Here is a 24,939-nt window from a genome sequence, read left to right on the forward strand (position 1 = left end):
GGCATGTCCGGTTTATGAATTTTTGAAAGACCGTAAATGTGGGGTGCTTTACTGCTGTGTGGCGTCAGTTCTGATCTAGTTTTGTCTGGGATGTGATTCTGATGTTTTTTTAGAGTTTGGTACACTTTTCTTTCAATGCTGGCTGTGGGGTCTTTTACCAGTTTTGTATATTGATCTGTGGTGATCAAATCAGTAATTTTTTGGTCATAGTCTGTTTTGTCAAGTGAGTCGTCCAGTTGCAAAACTCATTATATCCAGACAAACAGAATTTTCAGGAAGGGCAAAAAACTGTGGTTAATGGAATATTGCAGATAGACGTTTGGATAATGTACTAATAAATATACAATAAATATCACAATTTATCAACCAGAGAGCGGATAATTTTCACTTTGATTGCCGAAGTTATTTCCAAAACCTGTTTGGACATAACGAGTTTTGCAGCAGTTAGGAGGACTTAATGCATTTTGCTGCAGTATGTAACACTGGGGAATCTTTATACTAAGTGTACCAGATTCGAAATAGAATAAATACAATTTAGCTGCAGCATACAACTAAAATAACATAATGGGTATACTCTGAAGAAATCTTACCAGATACACAATGATATAAATACAATATTCTAAATAAATGTTAACACAATTTTGCTGCAGTAATCAACTTTATTCACAATGGGTATACTCTATGCAAAATACTTTACATTTTCATTCATGTACATACAATCAAATTTCTATAAGGTAAATAGAATGCAATATTTTCTGTATAAATCTTTCATCACAATGGGTATTCTGCATAAAAAGAATACCAAAACCAAAATTAATGTAGACCTAAATACAAAGGCTATTTTCCATTAACTTGTTAAAGTATCAGCCCTTACTTTTCTTCTAACAATTCCCCTAGATCAGAATCATTTTCTGCCACTTGTTCAACTAATGATTCTTGTTGTAGAAACAAAGTTTTGAAGAATAATAGGTTATCCATTTCAACCCAGTCATTACCAAAGTGATTTTTCAACAAAGTGTTCAAATCTTTAACTTTTTCTTTCTTAAGTGGCAACCCTTTTTTCTCTTCTTTTGGTTTGATAGCTGACAACATTTTCCCACATTTCAACACACTTTTTGGTTCTCCAATATCAGTATTATAGTTGACTTCTCCCCTAATTACACACTTACCAGGTGAAGTTCGCATAATTATTACCCTCTTGCAAGGTTGAAGTTTGAAATGCCATTGACCGGGCTCTTTAATAACTTTGGAAACTGCATCTTTCCAATGCAATACAGGACAATCTTCTCCTTAACGTTTCAGTGTTGCATGGGATTCAATAATGTTTTCGTAATCTTGGCGAGTAAGGATTGTTGACTTTTTCTTTACTTCTGATTCAATCCGTCCGAATATCCTGCCAGGAGGGATGAAGGAGTGACCAGGTACTGGGAATACCAAAGTTATTTGGTTTACTGATGTAGGAGCGTCTTCGGCCAGATATTTGCAGAGCATACCTATAAGAACTTTGTTCTTGTTTTGGCCTCCACAGCCATCTGCTACCAACTTTACTGATTTGTAATTTGTCAAGTCTGCGGACAATAATCGTTGGTGGAGGGCACTAGCAATTTGGTTTGATCCTTTCTTATATTCATCTTCAAGCCATACATAAGAAAATATATTTTCCTTCCGTTGGCTTTCTCTTGAATTTCCAACACAAATAGTGAAGTTATATAAATATAACTGCCTTAGATAGTATGCTGACTGGTCGGGTATTTTAGGAATATGCTGGTTTTTCTGGCAATCAAAGCTAAATGTGATTTCCTGATCATTGCTGTGCCATAAGATATCATAAAATGCTTTTGCTCGTTTTTCATGAATGATGAGTTCTGTTTGCAGTTCCTTTCTCTGTTGCACATCTTTGCTTTTCTTTATTCGTTCCTTAAGTGAAAGGCATACTGACCAGCAGTCAGTAGCTGGAGAACCGAAACCTATGTTAAAATCACTATCAAATATGCTGCGAAAATAATCATACTTGACGTGCAACGTTTTCTCATGCGTGTCTTGATATTTTGTCCAAATGGATTTAATGCTTAGTTCACTAGGAAGATATTGCCTAGTTATATTTTTACTGCGACAGTAATGTGATTCAAGTACTGTAATTGAAGTTATGAATTCCTTTATTGACTGCCTCTTATCTGAATAACGGATGGATATTTTGTCTCCTCCACGTTTATCCACAGGCACATCGCCTAGTTGCAGAAACTTTCTGCATAAATTTTGAACACGATCTCCTGATACACATAAGGTCTGTATAAATAGTTTTTTTGCAAACTTGTATATTTTCAGTGTGACTAATGTTCAAACATGGTATGAAATATTTTGTGCTTACTTTTTTTCGGTGGAAATCGCTATTGCGATTTCTTGACCTTCCTCGTTTTGGTGTACACACTACAACATGACGTAATATAAAATTTTGTTGTACTTCTCTACAATGATGACTGTAGAAACGTTGATGCATTCTCCTCACATCTTGATACATCACTTCACTGCAACGATACGCCTCTGTTGCCTTGTGGTTACATGATGGGGGTCGTGGAAATGATGGTGCAGAGTACCTAAACATCACAAGAACAACACTAGGTTAACTTAACATAAATATACAACTAAAATCTTTCACTTTGTTAGTATTAAACATTTATTTTCATGCATAACATAAACATAACTATGTTTATTATGAATGTGTAGCATACCTCATTCTCTTGGCAACATTTCTTTTCCAACTGTCCTTCAATGCCCTTTTCTTTCTTCCTTTTCCACGCTGGGCTACCTGCACTTGTAAAGGATTCATATTTAATAATATTAATAGTGTATAAACTGTTTATGATGCTTTGTTTACAGTTGACTGCATGCAAATATTTTGACAATGTTTACTGCAATAATGGAAATAAAATCATAGATTATAAGCAACAGGGAAGCATTTCCATGATAGCCAATCTTACAACTCGTATTTCGTAATTTTTTCATAACTGGTATTCAAGAACACAGTGTGAAAATACTGAACACACTCTCGGTGATAAAACTTGTACATGGTGCATTTTGTTGCAGTTTATTATATTCACTATGTATTACTCTTGGACATAACGAGTTTTGCATCAGTTTGATTAGTTGGACATAATAAGTATTGCAGCAGTACTGCTCATGGACATAAAGAGTTATGCTGCAGTATGGGTTTTTCAATGCCTGTTTAACACTGAATTAAATGGGATTTGCATCGCTAAAAATATTCTAGATTTTGTATTTCTCACTGAAGAACAACATGGAGCAAATAACTCAATTTCCGAAAAATGTGGACATAATGAGTTTTGCAACTGGACGACTCAAGTATGACTGTAGCACGACCCTTATCGGCTAGGAGGATTACAATGGTATGGTCGGATTTCAGAGTTTTGATGGCCTTGAGTTCATCATGCGGCAGATTCGGTTTAGGTGGACCAGCTGAGGTGATTGCTGTACGCACATTCCAACGAAATTCATCTTGTTTGGCGGCAGGAAGTTTGTATATTGCGCTCTCAACTGATGAAACTATGTCAAGTGCAGGAATGTGTCGTGGAGCAATGCTGAAATTGAGGCCTTTTTGTAGAACATTTTCCTCGCTATTGGACAGCTTTCTTGAAGATGAATTAACGACAGTGTTAATTTTCTGTGTTGTGGGATGTGTTTTTGTATTCACCATATTCGTCAGTTTGGCTAATTTATCTTTTTGTTTCTCTTTGCACTGTAAAGACTTCTTTTGGACAAGGTTCGTGATGGACTGATAAATGCAATTGAAATCTTTAGTATTAAGGATGGACTGAATTTCAAGCTGTAGTGTCGAAATTTCATTGTTCAAATGTGATTTTTGACAGTGATATGCGGCAATTCTTTCACTCAGTAGCTTTTGGCTAGCTTTCCGGGTTATTTGTTGAGTCTGTTTGCTGTTGACCGGGGATTTGATTGTGAGTCCTCTAGGAATGACTCCCTTTGCTTAATTTGTGTTTTTTTGTCATTTGTGTTTTTTTGTAGTTTTCTTCTGCAGACATACATGTGCTAAGCAATGGCGTATGTCCAAAAGCCTACATCAAGTCATGCACTCCCATTGCACAAATCTTTCAAAGATAATATAAAATACATAAACTTTCAAGTTATTTTCCACCAATAAGTATTTTAAATTTACTATATAAAGTATGTCAAAATTTATTTTGAAATTAAGCATAATCTTAGTAGAAAACCACATATGATACCACAAATTAACGATTAATTGTTAAAGAAGCTGGAATAGTACTTTAGTAGTCATTGCAATTTGTTTTCTATTCATCTGTTCATGCGTATTTATGAAATTTTTAGACACGTGAGATTTTTTACAATGTTCTCCAGTATCAGTCGCGGTGAAAATTACGATTATTGTAATGTACTCGCATAAAACAGAACAAGGGTACAAAAAGGCTTCACCACCAAAAGTAGTACACATTTAATAATTGAAGCTATAGCATCTTGTAAGATTCGTTTACCGTGCCCAAAAGTTTGAAATACTCCTCACTTACAAATAAGTGTAACTATGTTTCACTGCGTACTGATACAAACATTTCGTGACCAATAACATTTTACAATGTAATTATAATATTCCATTAAACTGTACTCCTCCCCCGTGCATCCATTTTCCCCTCTGTCAAACCCATAACACCCATTCACTTGCCTTTTATGGTAGACGCGGTATTTGCTTACAGCGCTACACTTTATCTTTCAGGTCGCACGTCGACCTCGGCCGGCCGCTAGTGCTAGATAGAGAACTGGCAATGCAGTTGTGGCGTATACCTATATTTTGGACGTTTAGTATTTGTTTATACTGTGTTATGTGATGTCAGCAACAATTAACATTAATGTGTGTCCAGATGTAGCAATACCAAATATGTAATGACCAAAAAGAGTCCTGGATAAATGTTTTAAATTCTTTAAACTAATATTTTTAATAGACACGATATATAATTGCTATGCTACACTTATTTGATAAGTTTCCATTCACGTGTGACATTTGAAGAGTAGTATTGCATAAGGCTGTACGAACGTTCGAAATTTCGAACTCGAACCGAACATTAAAATAGTTCGGTTCAAGTTTGTGTCAACAAATTTGGGTTCAAGTTCATTTTTTGTGACAACACTAGAACTTGTTAGTTTCCACATTTTAATAATACTAGAACTACGATTTGATGTATGCTCACGGCAAGGGCGCCCATATGGCAGTTTGTAAGGGGGGCCAGACTATAAAATAGTTTGTAAGGGGAGGGGGCAGACCTTCAAAAATTGACAAAAAGTGTCAAAAATTACAATTTGCCAAAAATCCTAAAAAACCCATACATTTTTTCCTCTTCCTGAAAGCTGGGGGAGGCGGCCACAGCCCTACCCTGCTCATGGGTATGGGCGCCCTTGGCTCACGGTTCCAAGGATGGCATTCGTAAAATCGCTGCCTTTGTAAAATCGGGGCTGGCCCATTTGCCCTCCCCCCCCCCCCCCCCCCCTTTTCACACCATTTTATTTCTTTAACTTTTCGCACTAAATATATTTGGTATTACTTGTGTGTATTTTGTCGTTATAAACAACATATAATTAAATATTAACGACTATTACTGCAACGAGGGGGGTAAAAACCTCCGGCCGCAGCATGTGAACTAGAGCTGTAGCAAACCGTATGTATTCGTTACTGAGTAACGGGTGCGCCGTCTATATACGAGTAACGAAACGTTACACACGGCTGCATTTCGTTACTCGCATTTTTCGTATGTTTCACGCATGCACGCACATATTCGATGAATTTACGTTACAAAGAACGATGTTTGTTTATTAAGTAAAGTATAATTTGGAAATTCGTCTACCAAGTTTTTTACTGTTTATTAAAGGTATTGTGTGTGTAGACAAAGTTTGAGATTGGAACGGAAACAACGTAAGAAAGTATTTTTTACAAATTAGAAATATGTATGTTTTTGTTTTTTATTATCGCAAATTTTCATGTTTTTTTATTATCTTAAAAGCGATAATATAATAAAGCCGCTCTAATGAGATTTAATTGTTTCTTGGTTAACAAAAACTGTTAACTATCAAATATTGTTAATTGTATATATTCTATTTATTATTATTTACGCGACGTCATACTATATGCGTACGCAATACGACTTGATTCGTTGCATGTTATGCGGTATCAGAAGTAACGAGTAACGATACGATAGTAACGAGTACTCATTGTTATAGTAACGAATACATACGGGTACGCTTTTTTGGTTACTTTTACACCTCTAGTGTGAACGTGGAATGCGCACTGGCCCGCCCCGCCAGCCCGGCGCCGCGCCGCCCGCCCTTTCCCGCGCTATCTTCCCACGCTCGGTCGATCTCGGATGCTACAGTCTCTGCGCTGCTGTTATTTGAAATATTCAGATACACGGAAAGTGTTATACAATCGTTTTAAAGATTTTGCAATCAAAAACAAACTAATATCATCAATTTAAAAATAAGTTACCTAACTTTTATTTCTCCGCCTTGCAGAAAGAAGCAGGTTTCCTTTGTCACTATTATTTTTAAAACACGTCTTATTGCCACCAATTGCAGCGTTTCCCACCTATTTCGATTTAAAAATGTGGCTTTGTGGTAGCACGATACAACAAAACAAGTAGTGACGACCTCCGACATGTGCGACATCTGTTATGTGTTAATACAATGAACCTCTGCGTGCGGAGTGCCCGACATCTGTGTGTGGACGCGTGAACTACGATGTGTAAAATTCGTTCTTCGTCTGCCGATTACAAAGGTTACGGCAGAACAGATTTTTCAGCTGGTATTGCTTCTAAATGCATCCTGCTGTTTCTAACTCATGCACACATATGTGTTGTAAAATATTATTATTTTGTTTCCCATTTCCAATCAAATTCTACTAGCATTTGTCTACTAAACTTCGCCGTGTGTTTCCGTACTTTGTGCGTCTCTGCCTGAGGACGGGAGCAGATAGCAGTTCCCGAAACGTCGCTTGTTTCTGTTTTGGTAAAACTATTGTGTTCGTTTGTCTTTTCGTTTTGTCGTGTTTTTGTCTCGTTTCAACTGTTGTGCTGAATTATTTTGGGTTCAATAATTTTGTGTTGTCATCATTTGTGGGTTTTTTTTTCGTTCTCTTAGTACATTTTTCTTTGTTTTTCTTTGTTTGTTGACCATATTCCTGTTACGGAATATTTTGTGGTGTTCATGTCCTTGTTGACAACAGCAATCATTTGCTTAATTTAGTATGTTTTTGTCTTTTTTGGGTATTTTTATTTATTTATTTATTTTATTTTTTATTTTTTCTTCAACAGAAAAAGTTCTTAGCAATGGCGTATGTCCAAAAACTTACATCAAGTCATAATAAGGTTTATCCGCAAAGAAAAAGATGAAGTTTTTTCAAAGATTTAACTTATATCCAAGAATGTGTAGAATGATTTAAAGGATCAGACAGGACAGAACTATTCCAGTATCACTAAAATGACCTATAAAATTAATGATTACATTTTAAGCTCCAGTAAAATTGTAAATTATACTTTGTCGGGGTTTGGGTTCCAAGAGGGTTGCTACGGTGTAGTTTGGTAATGGGCGCCACCACGTGGAAGGGCACGTGGACCCGGCTATCATCCGTCTCAGGACGTGACATCGCCCGTGTGAGGCAAGACTGGACCCTCGGTTAACTCCCGTAGTACACTCAGACCTGACCCGCTCTCAGCGTCGGGCACGCCTGCTAACAAGGTATAGGTTGCCACGTGGTCGGTGCAGGAAAATGCAAGGAGACAATTAGAATTAATATGCTTAATACTGGCACGTACTCCCGTACACAATCTCACGAGGTGCGTCTCCAAGATCCCGGGCACCTAATCGGAACGCAGGGATAAGGCCCCCGCACGTGGCCTGCACAAGCGATTACTTAGACGTGAAAAGACTCGTTCAGAGTTGAAAAATGATTATGTTAAACAGTCCCCCGATCGAGGCAGGCCCCGGGGATACGTGAAAGCGATTTGAAATAATTAAGCAGAAACGGAATTAATGGTCAGTAAACAAAGAGTGAAGTCCCCGGGTGCGGAAGGCAGCGTCTTACCTCGGTCGTTGGCGGCGTGGAACTGGCCGAGCGAAGGTCAGATTACCGTTACGCCTTTCCGGTTAAATGCCTTGTAATCTTACATAAAGAAATCCAAAAACACTCCTAAAATTAAGACACATTCTCCCACGGCTCTATTACTATTTAACATACAGTAATTAATTACTTAAACTGAAAAGCATGTCGACTTCGTTCATGTTCGGGTCCACTCTGGTCCGCCTGGCAACGTCTTTATCTTACACACTGAAACTTGCATGCTAAACAAAACAAAAGCCCTCCCGCCCGTCAGTGGCGACACTAAATGGGGAAAAAATAAAAAGCTATTCAATATAATTATTACAAATGTAGGGGGACGTCGCACTGCCGCTACAGCGCCCTCTTGAGGTAGTTCGTGGTGCGCACACGACTACATGCTCGTGACGGAGCAGCTGCCAGTGCGGGAAGTGGGACGGAACACGAGGAGAAAGGTGGCAGAGGCTGACCAGGTTCTGGGGCACAGGCTCGGTTCACGGCAACTTATACTCTTTGTAACAATTTTGCTAATGATGCATAAATAATAAACATTAATTTTACTTTCAAGAAAGTATGTGAAGCTGAAGTACATAAAGCCATTATTAACTCTATTAGGCATTCAACTATGGGTGTGGATTATAGTGATGTATACATGATTAACTTATGTTTTATTTTACTTAATTTCTTGATTAAAATTATAATTTTATCATAATGCTTACTAGGTCTGTTGCGTCTTACACCAGGCTGGTGACTAATAGTTTTTGTATCAGCCTCAAACACACAAACTGCAATAATTTTATAATAATACAGAAAACAATGACACAACCGTAATTTTGATCATCACATGAGCTAATATGCAACAGTGTCAGTACACTTAGAATACAGTCAATTATTCATTATTTTGAAATGTGAGTTGGTATTTGAAATTGAATTTAATACGAATAAGCGAATAAGTTATTTGAAGTAGCTTGGCTTCTGGATTGTAGCCAATGTCCTCGGCAAATAATTCACCGACGTTTCGGTCGACATTGCAGTCGCCATCATCAGGGAGCAGTTACCTACTGTAGGTAAATGATGGCGACTGCAATGTCGACCGAAAAGTCGGTGAATTATTCTCCAAGGACATTGGCTACAACCCAGGAGCCAAGCTACCTCAGACAATGGGCGTGAAAGCCTGAGAACATGTAGTATGAAAGTATGAAAGTGTGAATGTTGGCACAGTGTGCATGTGGAAGCCTGGACGATGCTGTGGTGTGTTCCAGCGGGACGAGGAGAGAGAGACGGAGAGCAGCGCCTCGGGCAGCTCCGCCTCCACGCCTGCAGACAGGTCAGTCCTGGAAGAGAGGGTTCAGTCAAAAAAAAATTTTATTTTGATTTTTCAACAGGCCAAACAAAGTCTAGAATATTTTGCTGGATGTTTTGATGTAAATTTTTGTAGTTTTTTGTACATAACATAATAAGTATGCAAAACAGATTTTTTGTCTTTATAATTATTCTGTGCTGTATTTCGCTTTTATTTTATAGTCTGTGACTCAGCTATCTCTTCTGTAGCACCTTGGTATTATGTCTAGGGACCGGAAAGTTACTTTTAAAAAGTAACTCAGTTACAGTTACAAATACTCCATTGGAAATGTAACCCTGTTACATAAACAAGTTACACTACTGAAAATAAACCAGTTACAGTTAAAGTTCTGAGAAAAGTAACTGTAAGTTACTTTTAACAGTTACTTTGTGAAAAACTAAAAATGTGATATGTAATATTGTTATAATTAAAAGCTAATAAAACATATTGTGTTTAGTAAAGATATATGTTTATTTAAACTGAAAATTTTTAAATTAGGTCTTAAATTATTTTGAGTAATTAGTTTACACTACAAAATAATGAAATGTTCTTTAGTTCGGATCATCTTATTGTTCGCAGCACCACTCAACAAGCATTTCACAATAAGGATATTTTGATCACTCGACCGAACTTCGAAATAATTAGAATATGAAGGCCACGGCAACGAAAGTTCGGGACTGCTTTCTCTGCTTCTCGCTTCATTAGATTCTGTCATTGCTTTCGCGCATGTGCACAGGTAGGTTAATTAATTAAACAGAACAGCAGTAAACCCGCATGTCGCAAATATTAAATAAATGACAATAAAAATACGAGCGCAGGCTAGCCAACAGCAGTTTTACTAGTACAAGAAATACCATCGCAAATAATATGCTTAACGCAAATCGTTGTTTGTTCAATAAGAAATACATTTTAAAAATGTAACGCAAGAAGTAACGACAATTATCGTTACTTTAAGGCGGAAAAACGTAATTCAGTTACAGTTACAGAAAACTTAATATATTGCGTTACCACGATCGTTACCATAAAAAGTAACTGTTACAAATAACGTCGTTACTAGTAGCGCGTTACTTCCAGTCCCTGTAAAAGTTAATATTTAATAATCAATGGGTAAAATCACATGTCTATTTAATTTGATTCAAAGAATGCCTCGAATCCACCCATAGAATCAAAATTAAATCAGAGTTATAACTCAAGTGTCAGTTTGTATGAACAAAATACTTGAACTGAAATTTTGAAAAACCTTTTTTTTACAACTCTATATACTTATTTAATTTACACATTTAGGATCAAAACTATTCTTTGCATTACAAATGTGCCCTGCAGTGTTGACCAAGCATTCTGAGAGCACTGTATTTGGTATAAATCATAAAAATTTATTTGGAAGCTTTTAGGGTATAAATTAATATTTACAGAGGTTTTAGTTTGTAAGTTTTTTCTTCCTAAGATTTTTTTATAGCAAATCTTTTAGTCACTAAATATTTCTTGATATGTATTTGTTTTCACATATGCCATATTTCTTTGCAATTTACTCCCATGAGTGAGTGTGAGAGTGAGTGAGTGTGTGTGTATTGATGTTTTATTATCTCTTTCATTAACATACACTGTACAACTGATGTTACAATCTTACACACGTGTCGTCTCTCTAGTCGCCATTCTACACACACCGCGTACCAACCTTCCAACATCTACATTACCACATCTCCCTCTTAATTGCTACGTCGACACACACTAGATTTAATAATGAATTTATCTTGATACATATTCATTAAGGTAGACAGGTTTTTGTGGGATTCTTTGTGACCTGGACCTTGTGGGAATGTGTGGATGAGCTCTGCAGTCCCCTGGTTGATTATTCTTAATATCTGAGTCTGTGAAACCTTTGAATCCCCCGTCCAACACTCTTTCAGACTGCGTGGGCTGCTCAGAAGCTAATTTTACCACTTTGTGTTCACCGGACCAGTACCCTTGTTTGCCGACCTTAATGTCATGTCCTGCTATTGCAAATTCTCTTCTTGCAAAGGATTGCTTCAAATGATTAGTGTTCCTTCTCTTTACCCTACCCTTTTCATCCTGGATAAGTACTGAGCGTGGGGCACCTAGGACATCAATCACACAAGCAGGCTTCCACACACCCTCATCTAGATAAACAACATTGTCACCCTTTTGGAACTCAGCATGTCGCAGCTTGGCAGTCTTGTCATAATGCTGCTTGTTTTGGAAATTTTTTCGTGCCTGTAACAAATCAAAGTTTTCAACAATTTTAGGTTTCAACAAGTGATTGTGAATTGGCAGAGTAGTTTTGGTTCTCCTACTGAACAAGAGTTGAGCTGGACTGAAATGTGAACCTAGAATGGGAGTATTGCGATATTCAAGTAGCATTGTATGAACATCAAGATTTTGCTCTGCACACTTTTTTAACATTTTTTTACAAATCCCTACTGCCCGCTCTGCCAGACCATTACTTTTGGGATAATATGGGCTTGCAGTTTGAATGGTGAAGCCATAACTTCTGCTAAACTCTCGCATTTCAAAGGAATTGAAAGGCATGTTGTCTGCAACCAAGATATTGGGTACACCATGTGTTGAGAAAATTACTTTTAAGACCCTTACAACAGCAGATGAACTCTTGGAGGTGAGAGGAACTAATTCTACCCACTTGGAATAGTAATCACAGAGTACTAGATAGGCACCCGAGCCAAATTCGAGGATGTCACAAGCCACTTTCTGAAATGGTAAAGTTTGTGGTTCTTGTAATATCATGGGCTCTTTCGGGTTTTTGGAGCTAAATTTCTCACAGAGACCACACTTTGCCACAGTGTTTTCAATGTCCGTGTCCATGTTAGCCCAATAGAACAAAGTTTTAGCTCTGGCTTTGGTTTTTGAGATGCCAAAATGTGACCGATGCAAGTGCTCTAATACAAAGTCTTTGAGGGATGCAGGAACCATGATTCTATGTCCCAAGAATACTAGACCTTCTTCGACTACAACATCATTTCTGAATTTATAATAGAATTTTACAATGTCTGGTACTTTAGTTTTTGATGTTGGCCATCCATTTGAGTGCAGTTTGTTCAATTCGGCTAACAGGGCATCCTTTGCTGTCTCCTGTTGGAAAATCAATTTGTTGTCATTGGACATGTTTACTGTGTGTACCACCTCAGTTAAGGAAACATCAACATCAGTGACATCAGCTTTTGAACACGCCCTGCTTAGCGCATCAGCTACAAACATTTTTGAACCAGGTACATAAACAAGATGCACTTTATACAAGCTCAGTTTAAGTCTTATGCTTTGTAGTCTTCTAGATGAGATCTTGTGAATTTCTTTTTTCATTACAGACAGTAAAGGTTGATGGTCAGTTTGAATGGTTACGTCTCTACCATAAATGTACTGGTGGAAACGCTTGCATGCAAACAAGACTGCCAAAAATTCTTTGTCTATCTGACCATAATTGATTTCTGTAGGTGAAAGACACTTGGATGCATAGCACACAGGTTTGCCATGCTGCAACAGAACACAACCTATACCCTCCTTACTGCTATCAGTCTGAATTACAATGTCTGCTGACTCATCAAACGTTTGTAGGAATGGTTCTGAAATTAGTATAGCCTTCAGCTTCTGAAGGCTTACTCCATGAACATTGGGGTCCCAAACAAATTCAGAGTCTTTTTTCAAAAGGTTGCGCAATGGGGTGGTGACTTCAGTGTAGTGAGGAATGAAGTCTCTTAGATAGTTAACCAAACCAAGAAAACGTTGAAGGTCTTGCTTACATCCAGGTACATCATAATTTACAATGGCTGAGATCTTGTCTGCATCTGGAAGTACACGACCTTCTGTGAAAGTGTGACCAACATACTTAACCCCTTTCACTTTGTACTGAAATTTGTGGACATTAAACTTGACGTTGCACTTTCGTGCCCTATTGAGCACTTCTCTCAGAATATTGTCATGAGCTTGCTCATCCTCAGCATAGATTAACAAATCATCCACATATATTATGACACCATCAATGTCACCAAATGTTTGAGTGTTGTATTTTTGAAATACCTCAGTGGAGATATTCAAACCAAAGGGTAGTCGTTTGAACTGATAGGAGCCAAATACAGTGGAGAAAGTACAGTATGATGAGCTGCGTTCATCAAGATTGACATGCCAAAACGAGTCCTTCAGATCAAGCACACTGAAGTATTTTGCTTTGCCAAGCTTTGCAACAACATCTTTGACTGTGGGTAATTCTACATACTCCTTGATGATGGCATCATTCAGATCCTGAGGATCAAGGCAGAGCCTTAATGATCCATTCGGTTTTTCAACAATTACTAATCTGTTTACCCATTCAGTTGGGTTGTCACATTTGATTATTATGCCTAACTGACAAAGTCTGTCTAATTCAATTTTTAACTGTGTTTTGATTTGGATGGGAAGTCTATGAGGTGGATTAGATGATGGCACACAGTTCTCTTTCAGCTTAATAGTGTAGTCACCCTCAAACTTACCGATGCCAGTGAAAACATCTCTGAAGGCAGTCACTATGTTTTCTTTGGATAGCTGACACACTTCATCGACTATGTTCTTCTGTAGAATACCTAACCTCTCACAAGTCGGAAGTCCCAAGATTGGCACAGAATCTTCATTCACTATCACAAATGTTTCCAAGGAATTCAAATTGTTAAGAGACAACATTAAGTCACAAAGGCCCACAACATCAATGTGAGTGTTGTTGTAAGCAGCAAGTGACATGTTTTCTTGTCGCAACTTGATGCTTGGTTTGACACACTGCAGTTTGGAGAGGGTTGTAAGGGGTAAGATGTTGACACAAGCACCAGAGTCAAGTTTGAATTTGACACTCACGAGATTTTCTACAAGAAAAGTTTCAGTCCAACTTTTTGACAATGCAATGGTGTTCACTTCACATCTTGTATTTGCACCGCAGTTATGATCTTCACCGGTAGGCCTGGCTGAGATCTCATCACAGTAGTAATCTTCATACTCAGCAGCATGTTGTGTATTGTCACAACTACATTTTACTTCAGTTACTTGTTGCTTATCACCAATTGCACGTGAGTTGCATACCTTGGCAAAATGGTTCATGCGTCCGCAGTGGGAACACAGTTTTCCACGTGCAGGACATTTCAATCGGTCTCTTGCATGTTGATAGCCACACCATTTACAAGCAATTTCAACAGTTGTTCGTTGTACATTTGGGGCTTTCGTGGTACGGTATTGGCTGTTTTTTCTGTACTTCATTTCATCCACTGTGATTTTGCAGTGGCTTTCTTCACCGGAGTTAATAACCTGACTTGCTTGTGTGCTAGTGATTTCTGCTGTTCTGAATCTTCGAATTGTTTCGTCCAGAGTAACATCTCCAATTTTCAGCACCTTTTCTTGTGTCGCCCGATCTCGTGTTCCAAAGACAATTCTATCACGTAGAATTTCATCTGTGTTTTGAAATTCGCAATCCCGCAACAGTGTTTTTAGCTCCGTCACAAAAGCATCGAATTGTTCACCTTCCTTCTGTTTGCGGTTATAAAACAAGAATCTTGCATGAAGAATGTTTTTCTTTGGATTACAGTAGGCCTGAAATTTGTTCAGAATTGTGGCAACAGTTTTGTTCTTTTCTTCGTCTGCAGTGAAGGTGAAGGTGTTGTATACATCCAACGCATCTTCCCCAATTACATTTAGGAGAATAGCAATCTTGCGTGATTCACTCTGTGATTGTAGATTCGAAGCCTCAAGATAGATCTGAAATGCTTGACAAAATTTTTTCCAGTTTTCTGCTAAGTTGCCCGTGAGCGATAAATTGGCAGGAACATTAAAAGCAGTAGCCATGTTGAATTTACTAAACATGTACAAGCACTCCCGAATGCTAGGTGATCAACATTACCGTTAACGTCAGGACATTTGATGTAAATCCTAGTTAGTTGGACATACCGACTGCGCCATGTATTGATGTTTTATTATCTCTTTCATTAACATACACTGTACAACTGATGTTACAATCTTACACACGTGTCGTCTCTCTAGTCGCCATTCTACACACACCGCGTACCAACCTTCCAACATCTACATTACCACAGTGTGTGTGTGTATATATATGTATATAATAAAATGTACAGTGCTTATGTGTATTCATGTGTATTGATAATTGGCTTTTGTTTTTGTAATGAAAGTTGAACAACCTGTAACTCACAATAGTGCTCTGCATGAACATTGCATTATTTGTTTCAGACTCAGGCAAAGACTCTCCAGGACAGCCCCTAGTATTAGACTGGGTAAGTCATTCTTTGTCATTTGTAGCTTGCCATGTCTTTCTTACATGTAGTTAATGCTTGCTGGCCTGCACAGTATGTTCCTGCCTTTCAACTGAACATCCCGGCCTTGAGCAAGCGAAGTGGTGGTTTGTAAGAGCAGTAGTGCACTGATGCCGAAGTCAATTACAAATACCGTATATACTCGTGTATAGCGCGCCCTTTTTTCCCCTCAAGTAAAGGAAAAAAATAAGGATGCGCGCTATACACGGGAAAAAAAATTTTTGGGGGGGGGGGGGGGAGGCGGGGAGGAGTGGAAGTCGTTAACTGCCGGGTGACGGGTGACGTTTCTGGCCAGCCCCCACACATAAGCTCAAGCAACAAGGCCTCTGTTTCACACACACACACACGCACACGCGCGCGCGCAAGCTCGCACATCATGGTCTCTTGTTTATTTTTAGACCTCCCCCCTTTACAGAAAGCCAGCTCAGAAGCTAGTAAAAAGAGAGAGAGAGAAAGAGAGAATGTTGTCAACAGTTCCCCCCCCCCCCCCCCCCCCCCCGGGCAACTTCTTCGCTTCCTCCATTCCTCACCGGTGAGTCATCAAGTTCTCCGCGCCAGCTTAGCAACGTAGCGCGGCACGCCTCCCTCCCTTCCTTCCTTCCACGTACCAGTTGTGACGATATAGCGCTTCATTATCTTCCGTTTAGACAGCAGAGTTTATGTATTTTCCTGACGCATCACCACACATCAATTTAAATAATCAGGTACCACAAAATGTTAGTAAAATTTATTTATGGGGGAAAAAAAAATTTCAATTTTTTTTTCTTTGGAATTAGTTGCAAAAATCGTGGTGCGCACTATACACGAGGGCGCGCTATACACGAGTAAATACGGTAATCTGCCATTATGTCCATATTTACTAACTACAGTACTGTATTTTTTTTTTTTTTCGTTTTCTATTATTTAGTAAATAAACCATTGATAGCAGTTAAAAAAAAATTAAAAAAAAACATTTCTTATGCAATTTATTGTTCCATCAGCCATCACCAATAAATATCAAGACTTTCTGTCAGTCTTTTACACACTATAGTTTAAGTAAACACCATTTATATGTAATACAATACATTGTAAAATAATGCCAATATTGATGTGACAGTCAGTGTTGTATGGGACGTGTGGTGTAGAGAGGGCTGGAGGCCTGCGAGTAGGAGCCGGGAGCAAGATGGCTGCTTGTAAGGTTGTTAAGGTGTGTGTGTTATGATCGATGGAAACATGGAAGCCACCCGCAAGTAAGAAGGAACTGCAGGCACTTGTGGGCATTTTTAATTTTTACAAAAAATTCCGGCCTAATAAGGTTGCGGTCCTGGAGCCCTTGGACACAGGAGCGGAGTGGGTTAGGAAGCCGGAGCACACAGAGTCCCTGTTGCAGTCCAATCAAGTGCTCACATGACTTGAATAAGCCTCTCACTGACGTGCGACACATCAGACTGTGGGGTAGGGGCACTGTTAGCGCAGATCGCAGAAGAAGGTAGGGCAGTGCCCGTCGCTTTCGGATCATGCGCACTGCAACATCATGAGAGAAACTATTCTCAGCTTCATGAGGTGCCACTGGCCGTGATGTTTGGGGTTACCGCCCATCATTTCATGATTGTGACAGACCACAAGCCTCTGCTGTGGGGGAACCGCAGGAACTGTTGATGGTCATCCGTGCCACACAGGGCGGTATTGTAGAGTCCAAGATGATTGCCAGTGGCCACATGTGGTCAGGATTGGACAGGGACATGGAGCAGACGGTGGGACAGTGCCCAGTCTGCCAGCAGCAGAGAGCCAGCCCACCCAAGGTGAAGGAGGTAAATGGGCCATGTTTAAGGCTACTTGTGTGAACGTTTTGGGTATTTTCCAGGGACAGGTCTTCCTCATTGTGGTAGGTTCACACTCCAAATGGCTGTAAATGAGGAAACGAGGAAACGTTTTATCATCTGTAGTTATTCAGGTGCTGCGAGAAATTTTAATCCCTCGGCACCTGGTTTGTGACAACAGGACAGCTTATGTGTCCCGAGATAGCAGAGTTTCTACACACGAATGGAGTGGCACTTCAAAGGAGAGATCATAAATGAGCTCACGGACTGCCAAACACGCAGGCATTTTCCAGTGGGGCAGCAGGGTTTCTTCCAGACTGCAGAGGGACTCATACGTGTAGCTAAACAAGGGTTGATGACGTACATAGCCCAAGACAATAATGGCTGCAGGTATAGACATCGCTTGGACCAATTGCTGAGCAGCAAAGTGGCACATTTGGCACGCCAGGCATTTCCATCTGAAAGTAAGTATCGATGGCCGTGGCGGTACCACCCCGCACCAGCTCATGCCGACCGAAGAGACTGTTGTGACGGAGCCGGCAGAGGTACCAGTGACCATACAGAGGCAGTTGGCAGAGAACCCATCAACGACGGATCACAGCAGCAGTCCTTTCAGAGGGTTCAAGCACCACCAAGACAATGGGCGTGAGCAGTGGGAGGGACTGCATATGGAGCTGGGGCACACACGGCTGACCCGGAGTTTTTGTGCAGGGCGAGTAAGGCAAGACAATGTGTAGTTATTTTAATGGAACAGGTGTCGAGAAGGTGGTAGGCCTGGGAGCAAGATGGCTGCTTGTGAGGTTGTGATGGGAGTTTTAGGACGCAATGTTGGAGTGCAGCATTCTGGGAGCTGTGTAGTGAGGACACAACAGTCACTATAAAATATTTTTGCAGTAGATATTCAGTGATTGATAATGTAATGTATTGTGATAGTACTACTATTTTGATACAAATAAATTTACAAGAATTTTCGTCTTCTCCATACCTAATGGAATACAACAACAAACAAGCTATAAGCTCCTTCACCATTGTATGGTGGTGCCTCTTAACAGTGTGAAATGTTGTGCTTAATTGCAGTGAGAATTCTCTATGGTAACCTTGCTGTATCTTATCTAGATTGTTATAATTGTGATATATTGCCATGATACTACATTCTCATCCCTATTGAAAATGTTGATGATTGTACATGGAAACTGTTGTGTCCTTTCGTAAGTTGGCAGCAGTGCGACATGTTGTAAACAAAAGGTGATTATGGCGGGACGCGGCTATGACGGGTGCGGAGGTCTTGTGATGTGTGTGAACAACGAGGTGCAATATGAGTACCATGAATGCTGCGATGTGCGGCATTAGTGTCATCTACTTAACACTGGCGACGAGGTCGGAATAACCACGCGTTTTCGGGTCGCATCGGGCACGTGATAATCCGCGGCAGCATAACCTAAATGGCGTCGTGGAACTCGTTTGGTGAGTTTGTTCCGGGCCGGGATGCCTGGCAGACGTACGTGGAACGGGTGAAATACTTGTTTATAGCGAATAAGATTACGGACAAAGAGGAGCAGAGAGCCATATTTTTTACGGTATGCAGGGCCGAATTGTACACTTTAGTGGGGTCGTTGTGCCTGTCGAAAGCTACCAGTGAAGTGGATAAGGACATTTTAGCAGCATTGTCCAATCATTTCAACCCCAAGCCGAGCGAAATCGTGGAAACTTACAAATTCCACAATCAAGATCAACAGGAGGGTGAGTCCATCTCAGAGTATATGGCCGAGCTACGGCGTCTGTCTGCCCACTGTAACTTCACAGATTTGAACAGAGTGTTACGGGACCGCCTGGTGTGCGGGGTGCGCGACAGGACACTGCAGCACGCAATGTTGGGCAAGGTTGATTTAACCTTCCAGTCCGCCCTGGACATGGCGACTGCGGCCGAAGCAGCTGGTCGGAACGCAAGTGATCTAAGAGGGGAAGTGAGCGGTTTGACGGGAGCAGTAAATTGGTTAGGCCTAGGTACCTCCAAGGACCGGCACACCAGACAGAACAAGTCTAACCTGGTTTGTGAGGACGGGCCACACAGGCGCACACTCGAGCGGCAGGCTTGCTGGCGCTGTAATGGATCGCACAGTCCAGAGAAATGCAAACACCGTTCCTCAAAATGTAATTATTGTTCCAAGCTGGGACACCTTGAATGGGCATGCATATCGAAACAGAAACATGGTTCCAGGGTGCAGGGGACATCAAGAGGGGCCAAAAAAAACCTAGTAGCGGGGCTTTTCATGTAGCGGATGGACCAGATCCAGCCGGCGAGCACTCTAGCCTGTACAGTCTCTACCAGTTACATGCAAGCACTCCCAGGTGGGTACAGGTGGACGGTAAAGACCTAGAAATGGAGGTGGACACAAGGGCCGGATTTACCGTTATAAGTAGCAAAACTTTTGAGAGGTTATGGCCGAGCAGACCAGAGCTTAAGGCCGCGAATCTTCTTCTCCACACTTGGTCCCAGGAGAAGCTGCGGGTACTAGGGGCACTGGAAGTGCGTGTGCAGACAAATGTTGCAGATGTACAGTTACCACTCTTAGTGGCAGATGGGCGTGGACCCAGTCTACTGGGGCGGAGCTGGCTAGAACCCCTTGGAATTTCAGTGGAAGGACTGCACACCATGCACTCGTTAGCAGCAAGCATGGCCGCACAGCACCCCAACGTGTTTGCCAGCGCAGACCTGGGGCACTATGTAGGGCCCCAGTGAGCATAGACATTGAGCTAGATGCCAGACCAATTTTTCGTATGTGTCGGCCTGTGGCATTTGCACTGTGCGATGCCGTAAGCAAAGAGATAGACAGACTCGTGAAACAGGAAGTGTTCGAGCCAGTAGCGTATTCTAAGTGGGCAACACCCATTGTTGCTGTATGCAAAGCAAATGGTTTTGTCAGATTGTGCTGCGATTACAAGTGTACTGTGAATCGGGTGTGCCAAAGCGAGACTTACCCTTTACCAACTACAAATGAGGCTTTTTCCAAATTGGCCGGTGGTAAGACGTTTACTAAATTAGACTTGGCTGATGCATACTTGCAGGTGTCCGTGGATGAGTACACCGCCGACCTACTGACGGTAAACACCATGAAAGGTCTGTATCGGGTCAGGCGGTTGCCCTTCGGCATCAAGTGTGCCACGCGGTGTTCCAGAGACTGATGGAAACCTAACTAGCAGGGATAGAAGGAGTCGCGGTGCTGTTAGACGACATCCTCATCATGGGAGCGACCGCTGAGCAGCACTGGCAGTGGGTCAACCAGGTCCTGGGTCGGTTAGAGGCAGCTGGGTTACGATTGAAGGAGAATAAATGCGTGTTTGCCGCACCATCCGTTCAATTTTTGGGGTTCAGCGTAGACAGTGCTGGCATACACCCAACGACAGCCAAAGTGGATGCTATACACCTTGCACCGCACCCATGCAAAAGGCAACTACAGGCTTTTTTAGGGCTACTCAACTTCTACGAATGTTTCCTACAGGGTAAGGCCAGCATAGACGAACCACTTCACCGTCTCCTGGATGCTGGGCATAAATGGGAGTGGACTGAGGTTCATGAAGAAGCTTTTCACGCTGTAAAAGAGCTTCTTCAGTCAGACGCAGTCTTAGTACATTACGATGCAACGAGGCCGGTGTCATTGACATGTGATGCTTCAGAGTACGGCGTGGGGGCAGTTCTGGCTCATGTGGAAGAGGACGGGAGTGAGAAAGCCATAGCTTTCGGGTCGCGCACATGGCACAAACATGAGTGTAACTACGCACAAATAGATAAGGAAGCGCTCGCAGTAATGTTCGGGGTGGTAAAATTCAGGCAATATGTGACAGCGAGACCCTTCACAATTATCACAGATTTTCTATCGCCGAGGTTGCTACGTTGGAGTCAGTTACTGTCCATGTTTGATTAAAGGATCACATATCTGCCAGGACAGAGCATTGCGCATGCGGATGCTTTAAGCAGGTTGCCGTTGAAGGTTACGGAAGTCCAAGTGCCCGCTGCGGGAGATGTGTTGATGTTGGAGGCATTGCCAGATCCCCCAATTGAAGCAGCCAGGATTGCTGCACTGACAGAGGCAGATCCAGTATTGGGTGCGGTAAGAAGTATTGCGGTGGCGGCTGGCCACAGAGTGGCGCAGTGGCTGATGAGCTCCGCCCGTACTGGACACGACGGGACGAGTTGTCCCTGTACAAGGGGTGCATCTTGTGGGGCAGCAGAGTAGTTATCCCCTCGGCGCTAAGGCAGGACCTGTTAGTAGTGCTCCACGCAGCTCAATGGCGTGGTGCTCCACGCAGCTACATGTGGTGGCCGAAGATGGATGACACAAACCCCTTTCGCGGATTCAAGACAATTGAAACCGTTGGCAGCGGTACCAGCTACGCGGAACAGCTCATCCAGCAATCCATCGAGAGGGATCCAGCCAGCGTCTGCATCAGGGGAGGACCAGCGTTGGGAGAGCCCATCACGGAATGGGAGCACAAGGGCGCCAGTGACTCTGGGAGCGACAGTGCACGGCTCGCCCAGGATCCGGAACCATCGGAGAGCGACCAGGCGGCTGGAGCACGACGGTACCCACAGAGAATCAGCCACCGACCCAAGAAGTGGGAGGACTATGTACTGTACCACTAGTGTAGCATAGCGTAGTAAGATATTTGGCAAGGTTTTACTGTACTGTGATAGCGAGCTTTTAGTAGGGAGGAGATGTTGTGTCCTTTCGTAAGTTGGCAGCAGTGCGACATGTTGTAAACAAAAGGTGATTATGGCGGGACGCGGCTATGACGGGCGCGGAGGTCTTGTGATGTGTGTGAACAACGAGGTGCAATATGACTACCATGAATGCTGCGATGTGCGGCGTTAGTGTCATCTACTTAACAGAAACAATATTATATAATTTATATTTCACAACACTATAATCCTCTTGATTGTCAATAAACAGTTTAGTCACTATCTCTTGACCCAGAATTTCTTTTAGGATGGCTTTCAGGTAGATATGTTCTTTTGTACATTCTGCTGCAGCAATTTACTTGGCTTCTGCAGTAGAGAGTGCAACAACAGGTTGTTTTCTTGTGCCCCAGCTGATTGGTCCCCCACAGTAATAGATGACATATCCAGTAGTATTTCTCCTTGTCTGTCACCTGCAAAGTCTGAGTCGCAGAAGCCGATCAGTTCTGTTGACTAATCACCTGTGATTCTGATTCCTAGGTCAGTGGTCCCTTTGAGGTAATACCCTCTTGATCAAGGTTACATCATTGTCAGTTGGTTTTTCAGTTTTTCTGCTGTACATGTTCACTGCACACTAGATATCTGATCTTGTTTTATTTGACAGGTAGAGAATTCTGCCTAGCAGTTCTCGATATGAAAAAACATTGTTTATTTCTGTTTCATCTTCATCCACTGCATTCGTAGCAGGTGTGGATACAGCTTTGGCATCACTCATATTAAAATCCTTCAGCAGTTAAGTTACTGCCTCAGTCTGGTTCATGTGTAGACCGTCTTCTGTTGTAGAGAGTTCCATTCCAATGAATTTTCTAGGAGTTTCTTGAATCCTGATTTTGAATTCTCCTTTAAGATCTTTAACCAGTTTCTCAAGGTTTCCTTTGTTTCTACCTACGACTGTGCCATCATCCATACAACCCAGGTATCAGTGAGCTATCACTGTTTATGAAGACGCAGGATTCTGATTTCAGCTGACTAAGTAAGTCTTTTACATGTTAGAAAGTTTGTTATTCTGACGTTTCATCTTTGAGGAGTCTGCCATGACAGTCATGACAGATGCCATCTATCTTGATACCCTCAGGTGGATACATATATGCTGGTTCTTCCAAATGACCATATAGAAACGCTGTCTTTATGTCAAAGGTTTGCAGAACATAGCCTTTACTTTGGGCCATACCAAGCAGGGTTGTTATAGGTCCACTGTTCAGCACTGGGCTGTATGAGTTCTCGTAGTCGATACCTGCTTCCTGATAGCAGCCTCGCATGACTAGTCTTGCCTTGTGGTGTCCAACTTCTTTGGTCTTGAAAACCTATTTACTTGTTAGTATTACCGTATTTACTCGCATATAGGTCACACCCATAATTTGAGGTCTTGAATTTGGTATTTAAGATCCCCTCATATAGGTCGCACCGGTAACCGGCACGTCGTGCACCCAAGAGTTAACGGGTACTGTAAAACTCCGCTACTACGAGAGCTGATAATGGCGTGATAAATTGTTGTAACAACAAGTACTCGTAATAACCGAATATAGAACATTGAAGTCAAGTTAGATTCCTGACTTCTTAAAATGTCTTAATTGTAGACTATAACTCGAAAACAGTGCTTTGTATTGAAAAAATGCACAGAATAAAAGTTGTAGTAAATTTAATTACGAATAAAAAGTGGCCTGTTATGATTTTTTATATCTACAGCGGTTTTCGTTATGGGTTCCGATAAATACTCACGCTAAGTGAATTCACGTCACGCGAGTTCGGCTATGCTAGCCGGCTGGTTATTATTTTTGTTCAAAACGTGGCGAAGGAACTTGTGTGGATCAGGTAGAAAACATTCGGCTATAAACGAAAGATATAAGAACAATGCTATCCTGAAATGCTGTGACATGTTTTTGGAGTAGATAATCACAGCGACAGACCGACAGGATGCGCTCCCGCCCTTGCCGTCAGCAATGTTTATTTTGACAGCTCAAGCAATTATCTTTTCCACAGCCCTTCACAGCGTAAAAAAAAAGAAAAAAACACGTTCGAATGCAGATGGAAAAGTAACTATGCAGTAAAATAAATATATTTACGGCCCTGCTAAATTTTTTCTATTCAATAAAATTCGAGGTATTAGTGATTTTTCAGCAGAAACTGCTGTGTGACTAATAAACAAATTGTATCATAATAACTTATAAAGTATGTATTAACGGCAAAGGACAGTCATATAAGCCCATAAAAATATTTATTTTACAGAGAATGGACTATACAACCTGGCTTTTGCCGCACGCGGTGTGGGAGGGGAGTAGGATGCTGACAGTTTCTCACGCAGAAGGTTGAAATGTTAGTTGGAAAAGGGGGGGAGGGTGTTTTTACATGGTTTGTGGCTCTGGGAGGGATAAGCCTTGAAGAATTAGCAGGGGATGGGAGAGGTAAGCGTCACGTCACGTATGACGTCAAGCCGCCGCTACCGCCAGCCTGGCCGGACGAGTTTCTTATGCTCTCGCAGTGGCTTTTCGTGCGGGCGGGTAAGATACCATGACAGCTGAGACGGCTTTTCGTTCGATAGTGGACGCGCCGAGCTCGGCTAGACACTGCCGTGTGGACAGTCTAGAGGGGTGGTATCTATTTTTAGCCATCTTTTGTATGCCTGC

At 41.3% G+C, this 24,939-nt stretch overlaps 1 protein-coding gene across 1 annotated transcript in view; it reads left to right on the forward strand.

Annotated features, from left to right (window-relative positions):
• The window catches only part of LOC134537214 (uncharacterized), a 52,086-nt gene that overhangs the window by 14,991 nt on the left and 12,156 nt on the right, over window positions 1-24,939 (forward strand). Inside the window, exons 2-3 of the mRNA XM_063377478.1 lie at window positions 9,391-9,455; window positions 15,699-15,742. Coding sequence (XP_063233548.1) covers window positions 9,391-9,455; window positions 15,699-15,742 — 109 coding nt within the window. The remainder of the gene's footprint in view (window positions 1-9,390; window positions 9,456-15,698; window positions 15,743-24,939) is intronic.

Source organism: Bacillus rossius, chromosome 12 (genome assembly GCF_032445375.1).
Source record: "Bacillus rossius redtenbacheri isolate Brsri chromosome 12, Brsri_v3, whole genome shotgun sequence".
NCBI classification, from domain to species: domain Eukaryota; kingdom Metazoa; phylum Arthropoda; class Insecta; order Phasmatodea; family Bacillidae; genus Bacillus; species Bacillus rossius.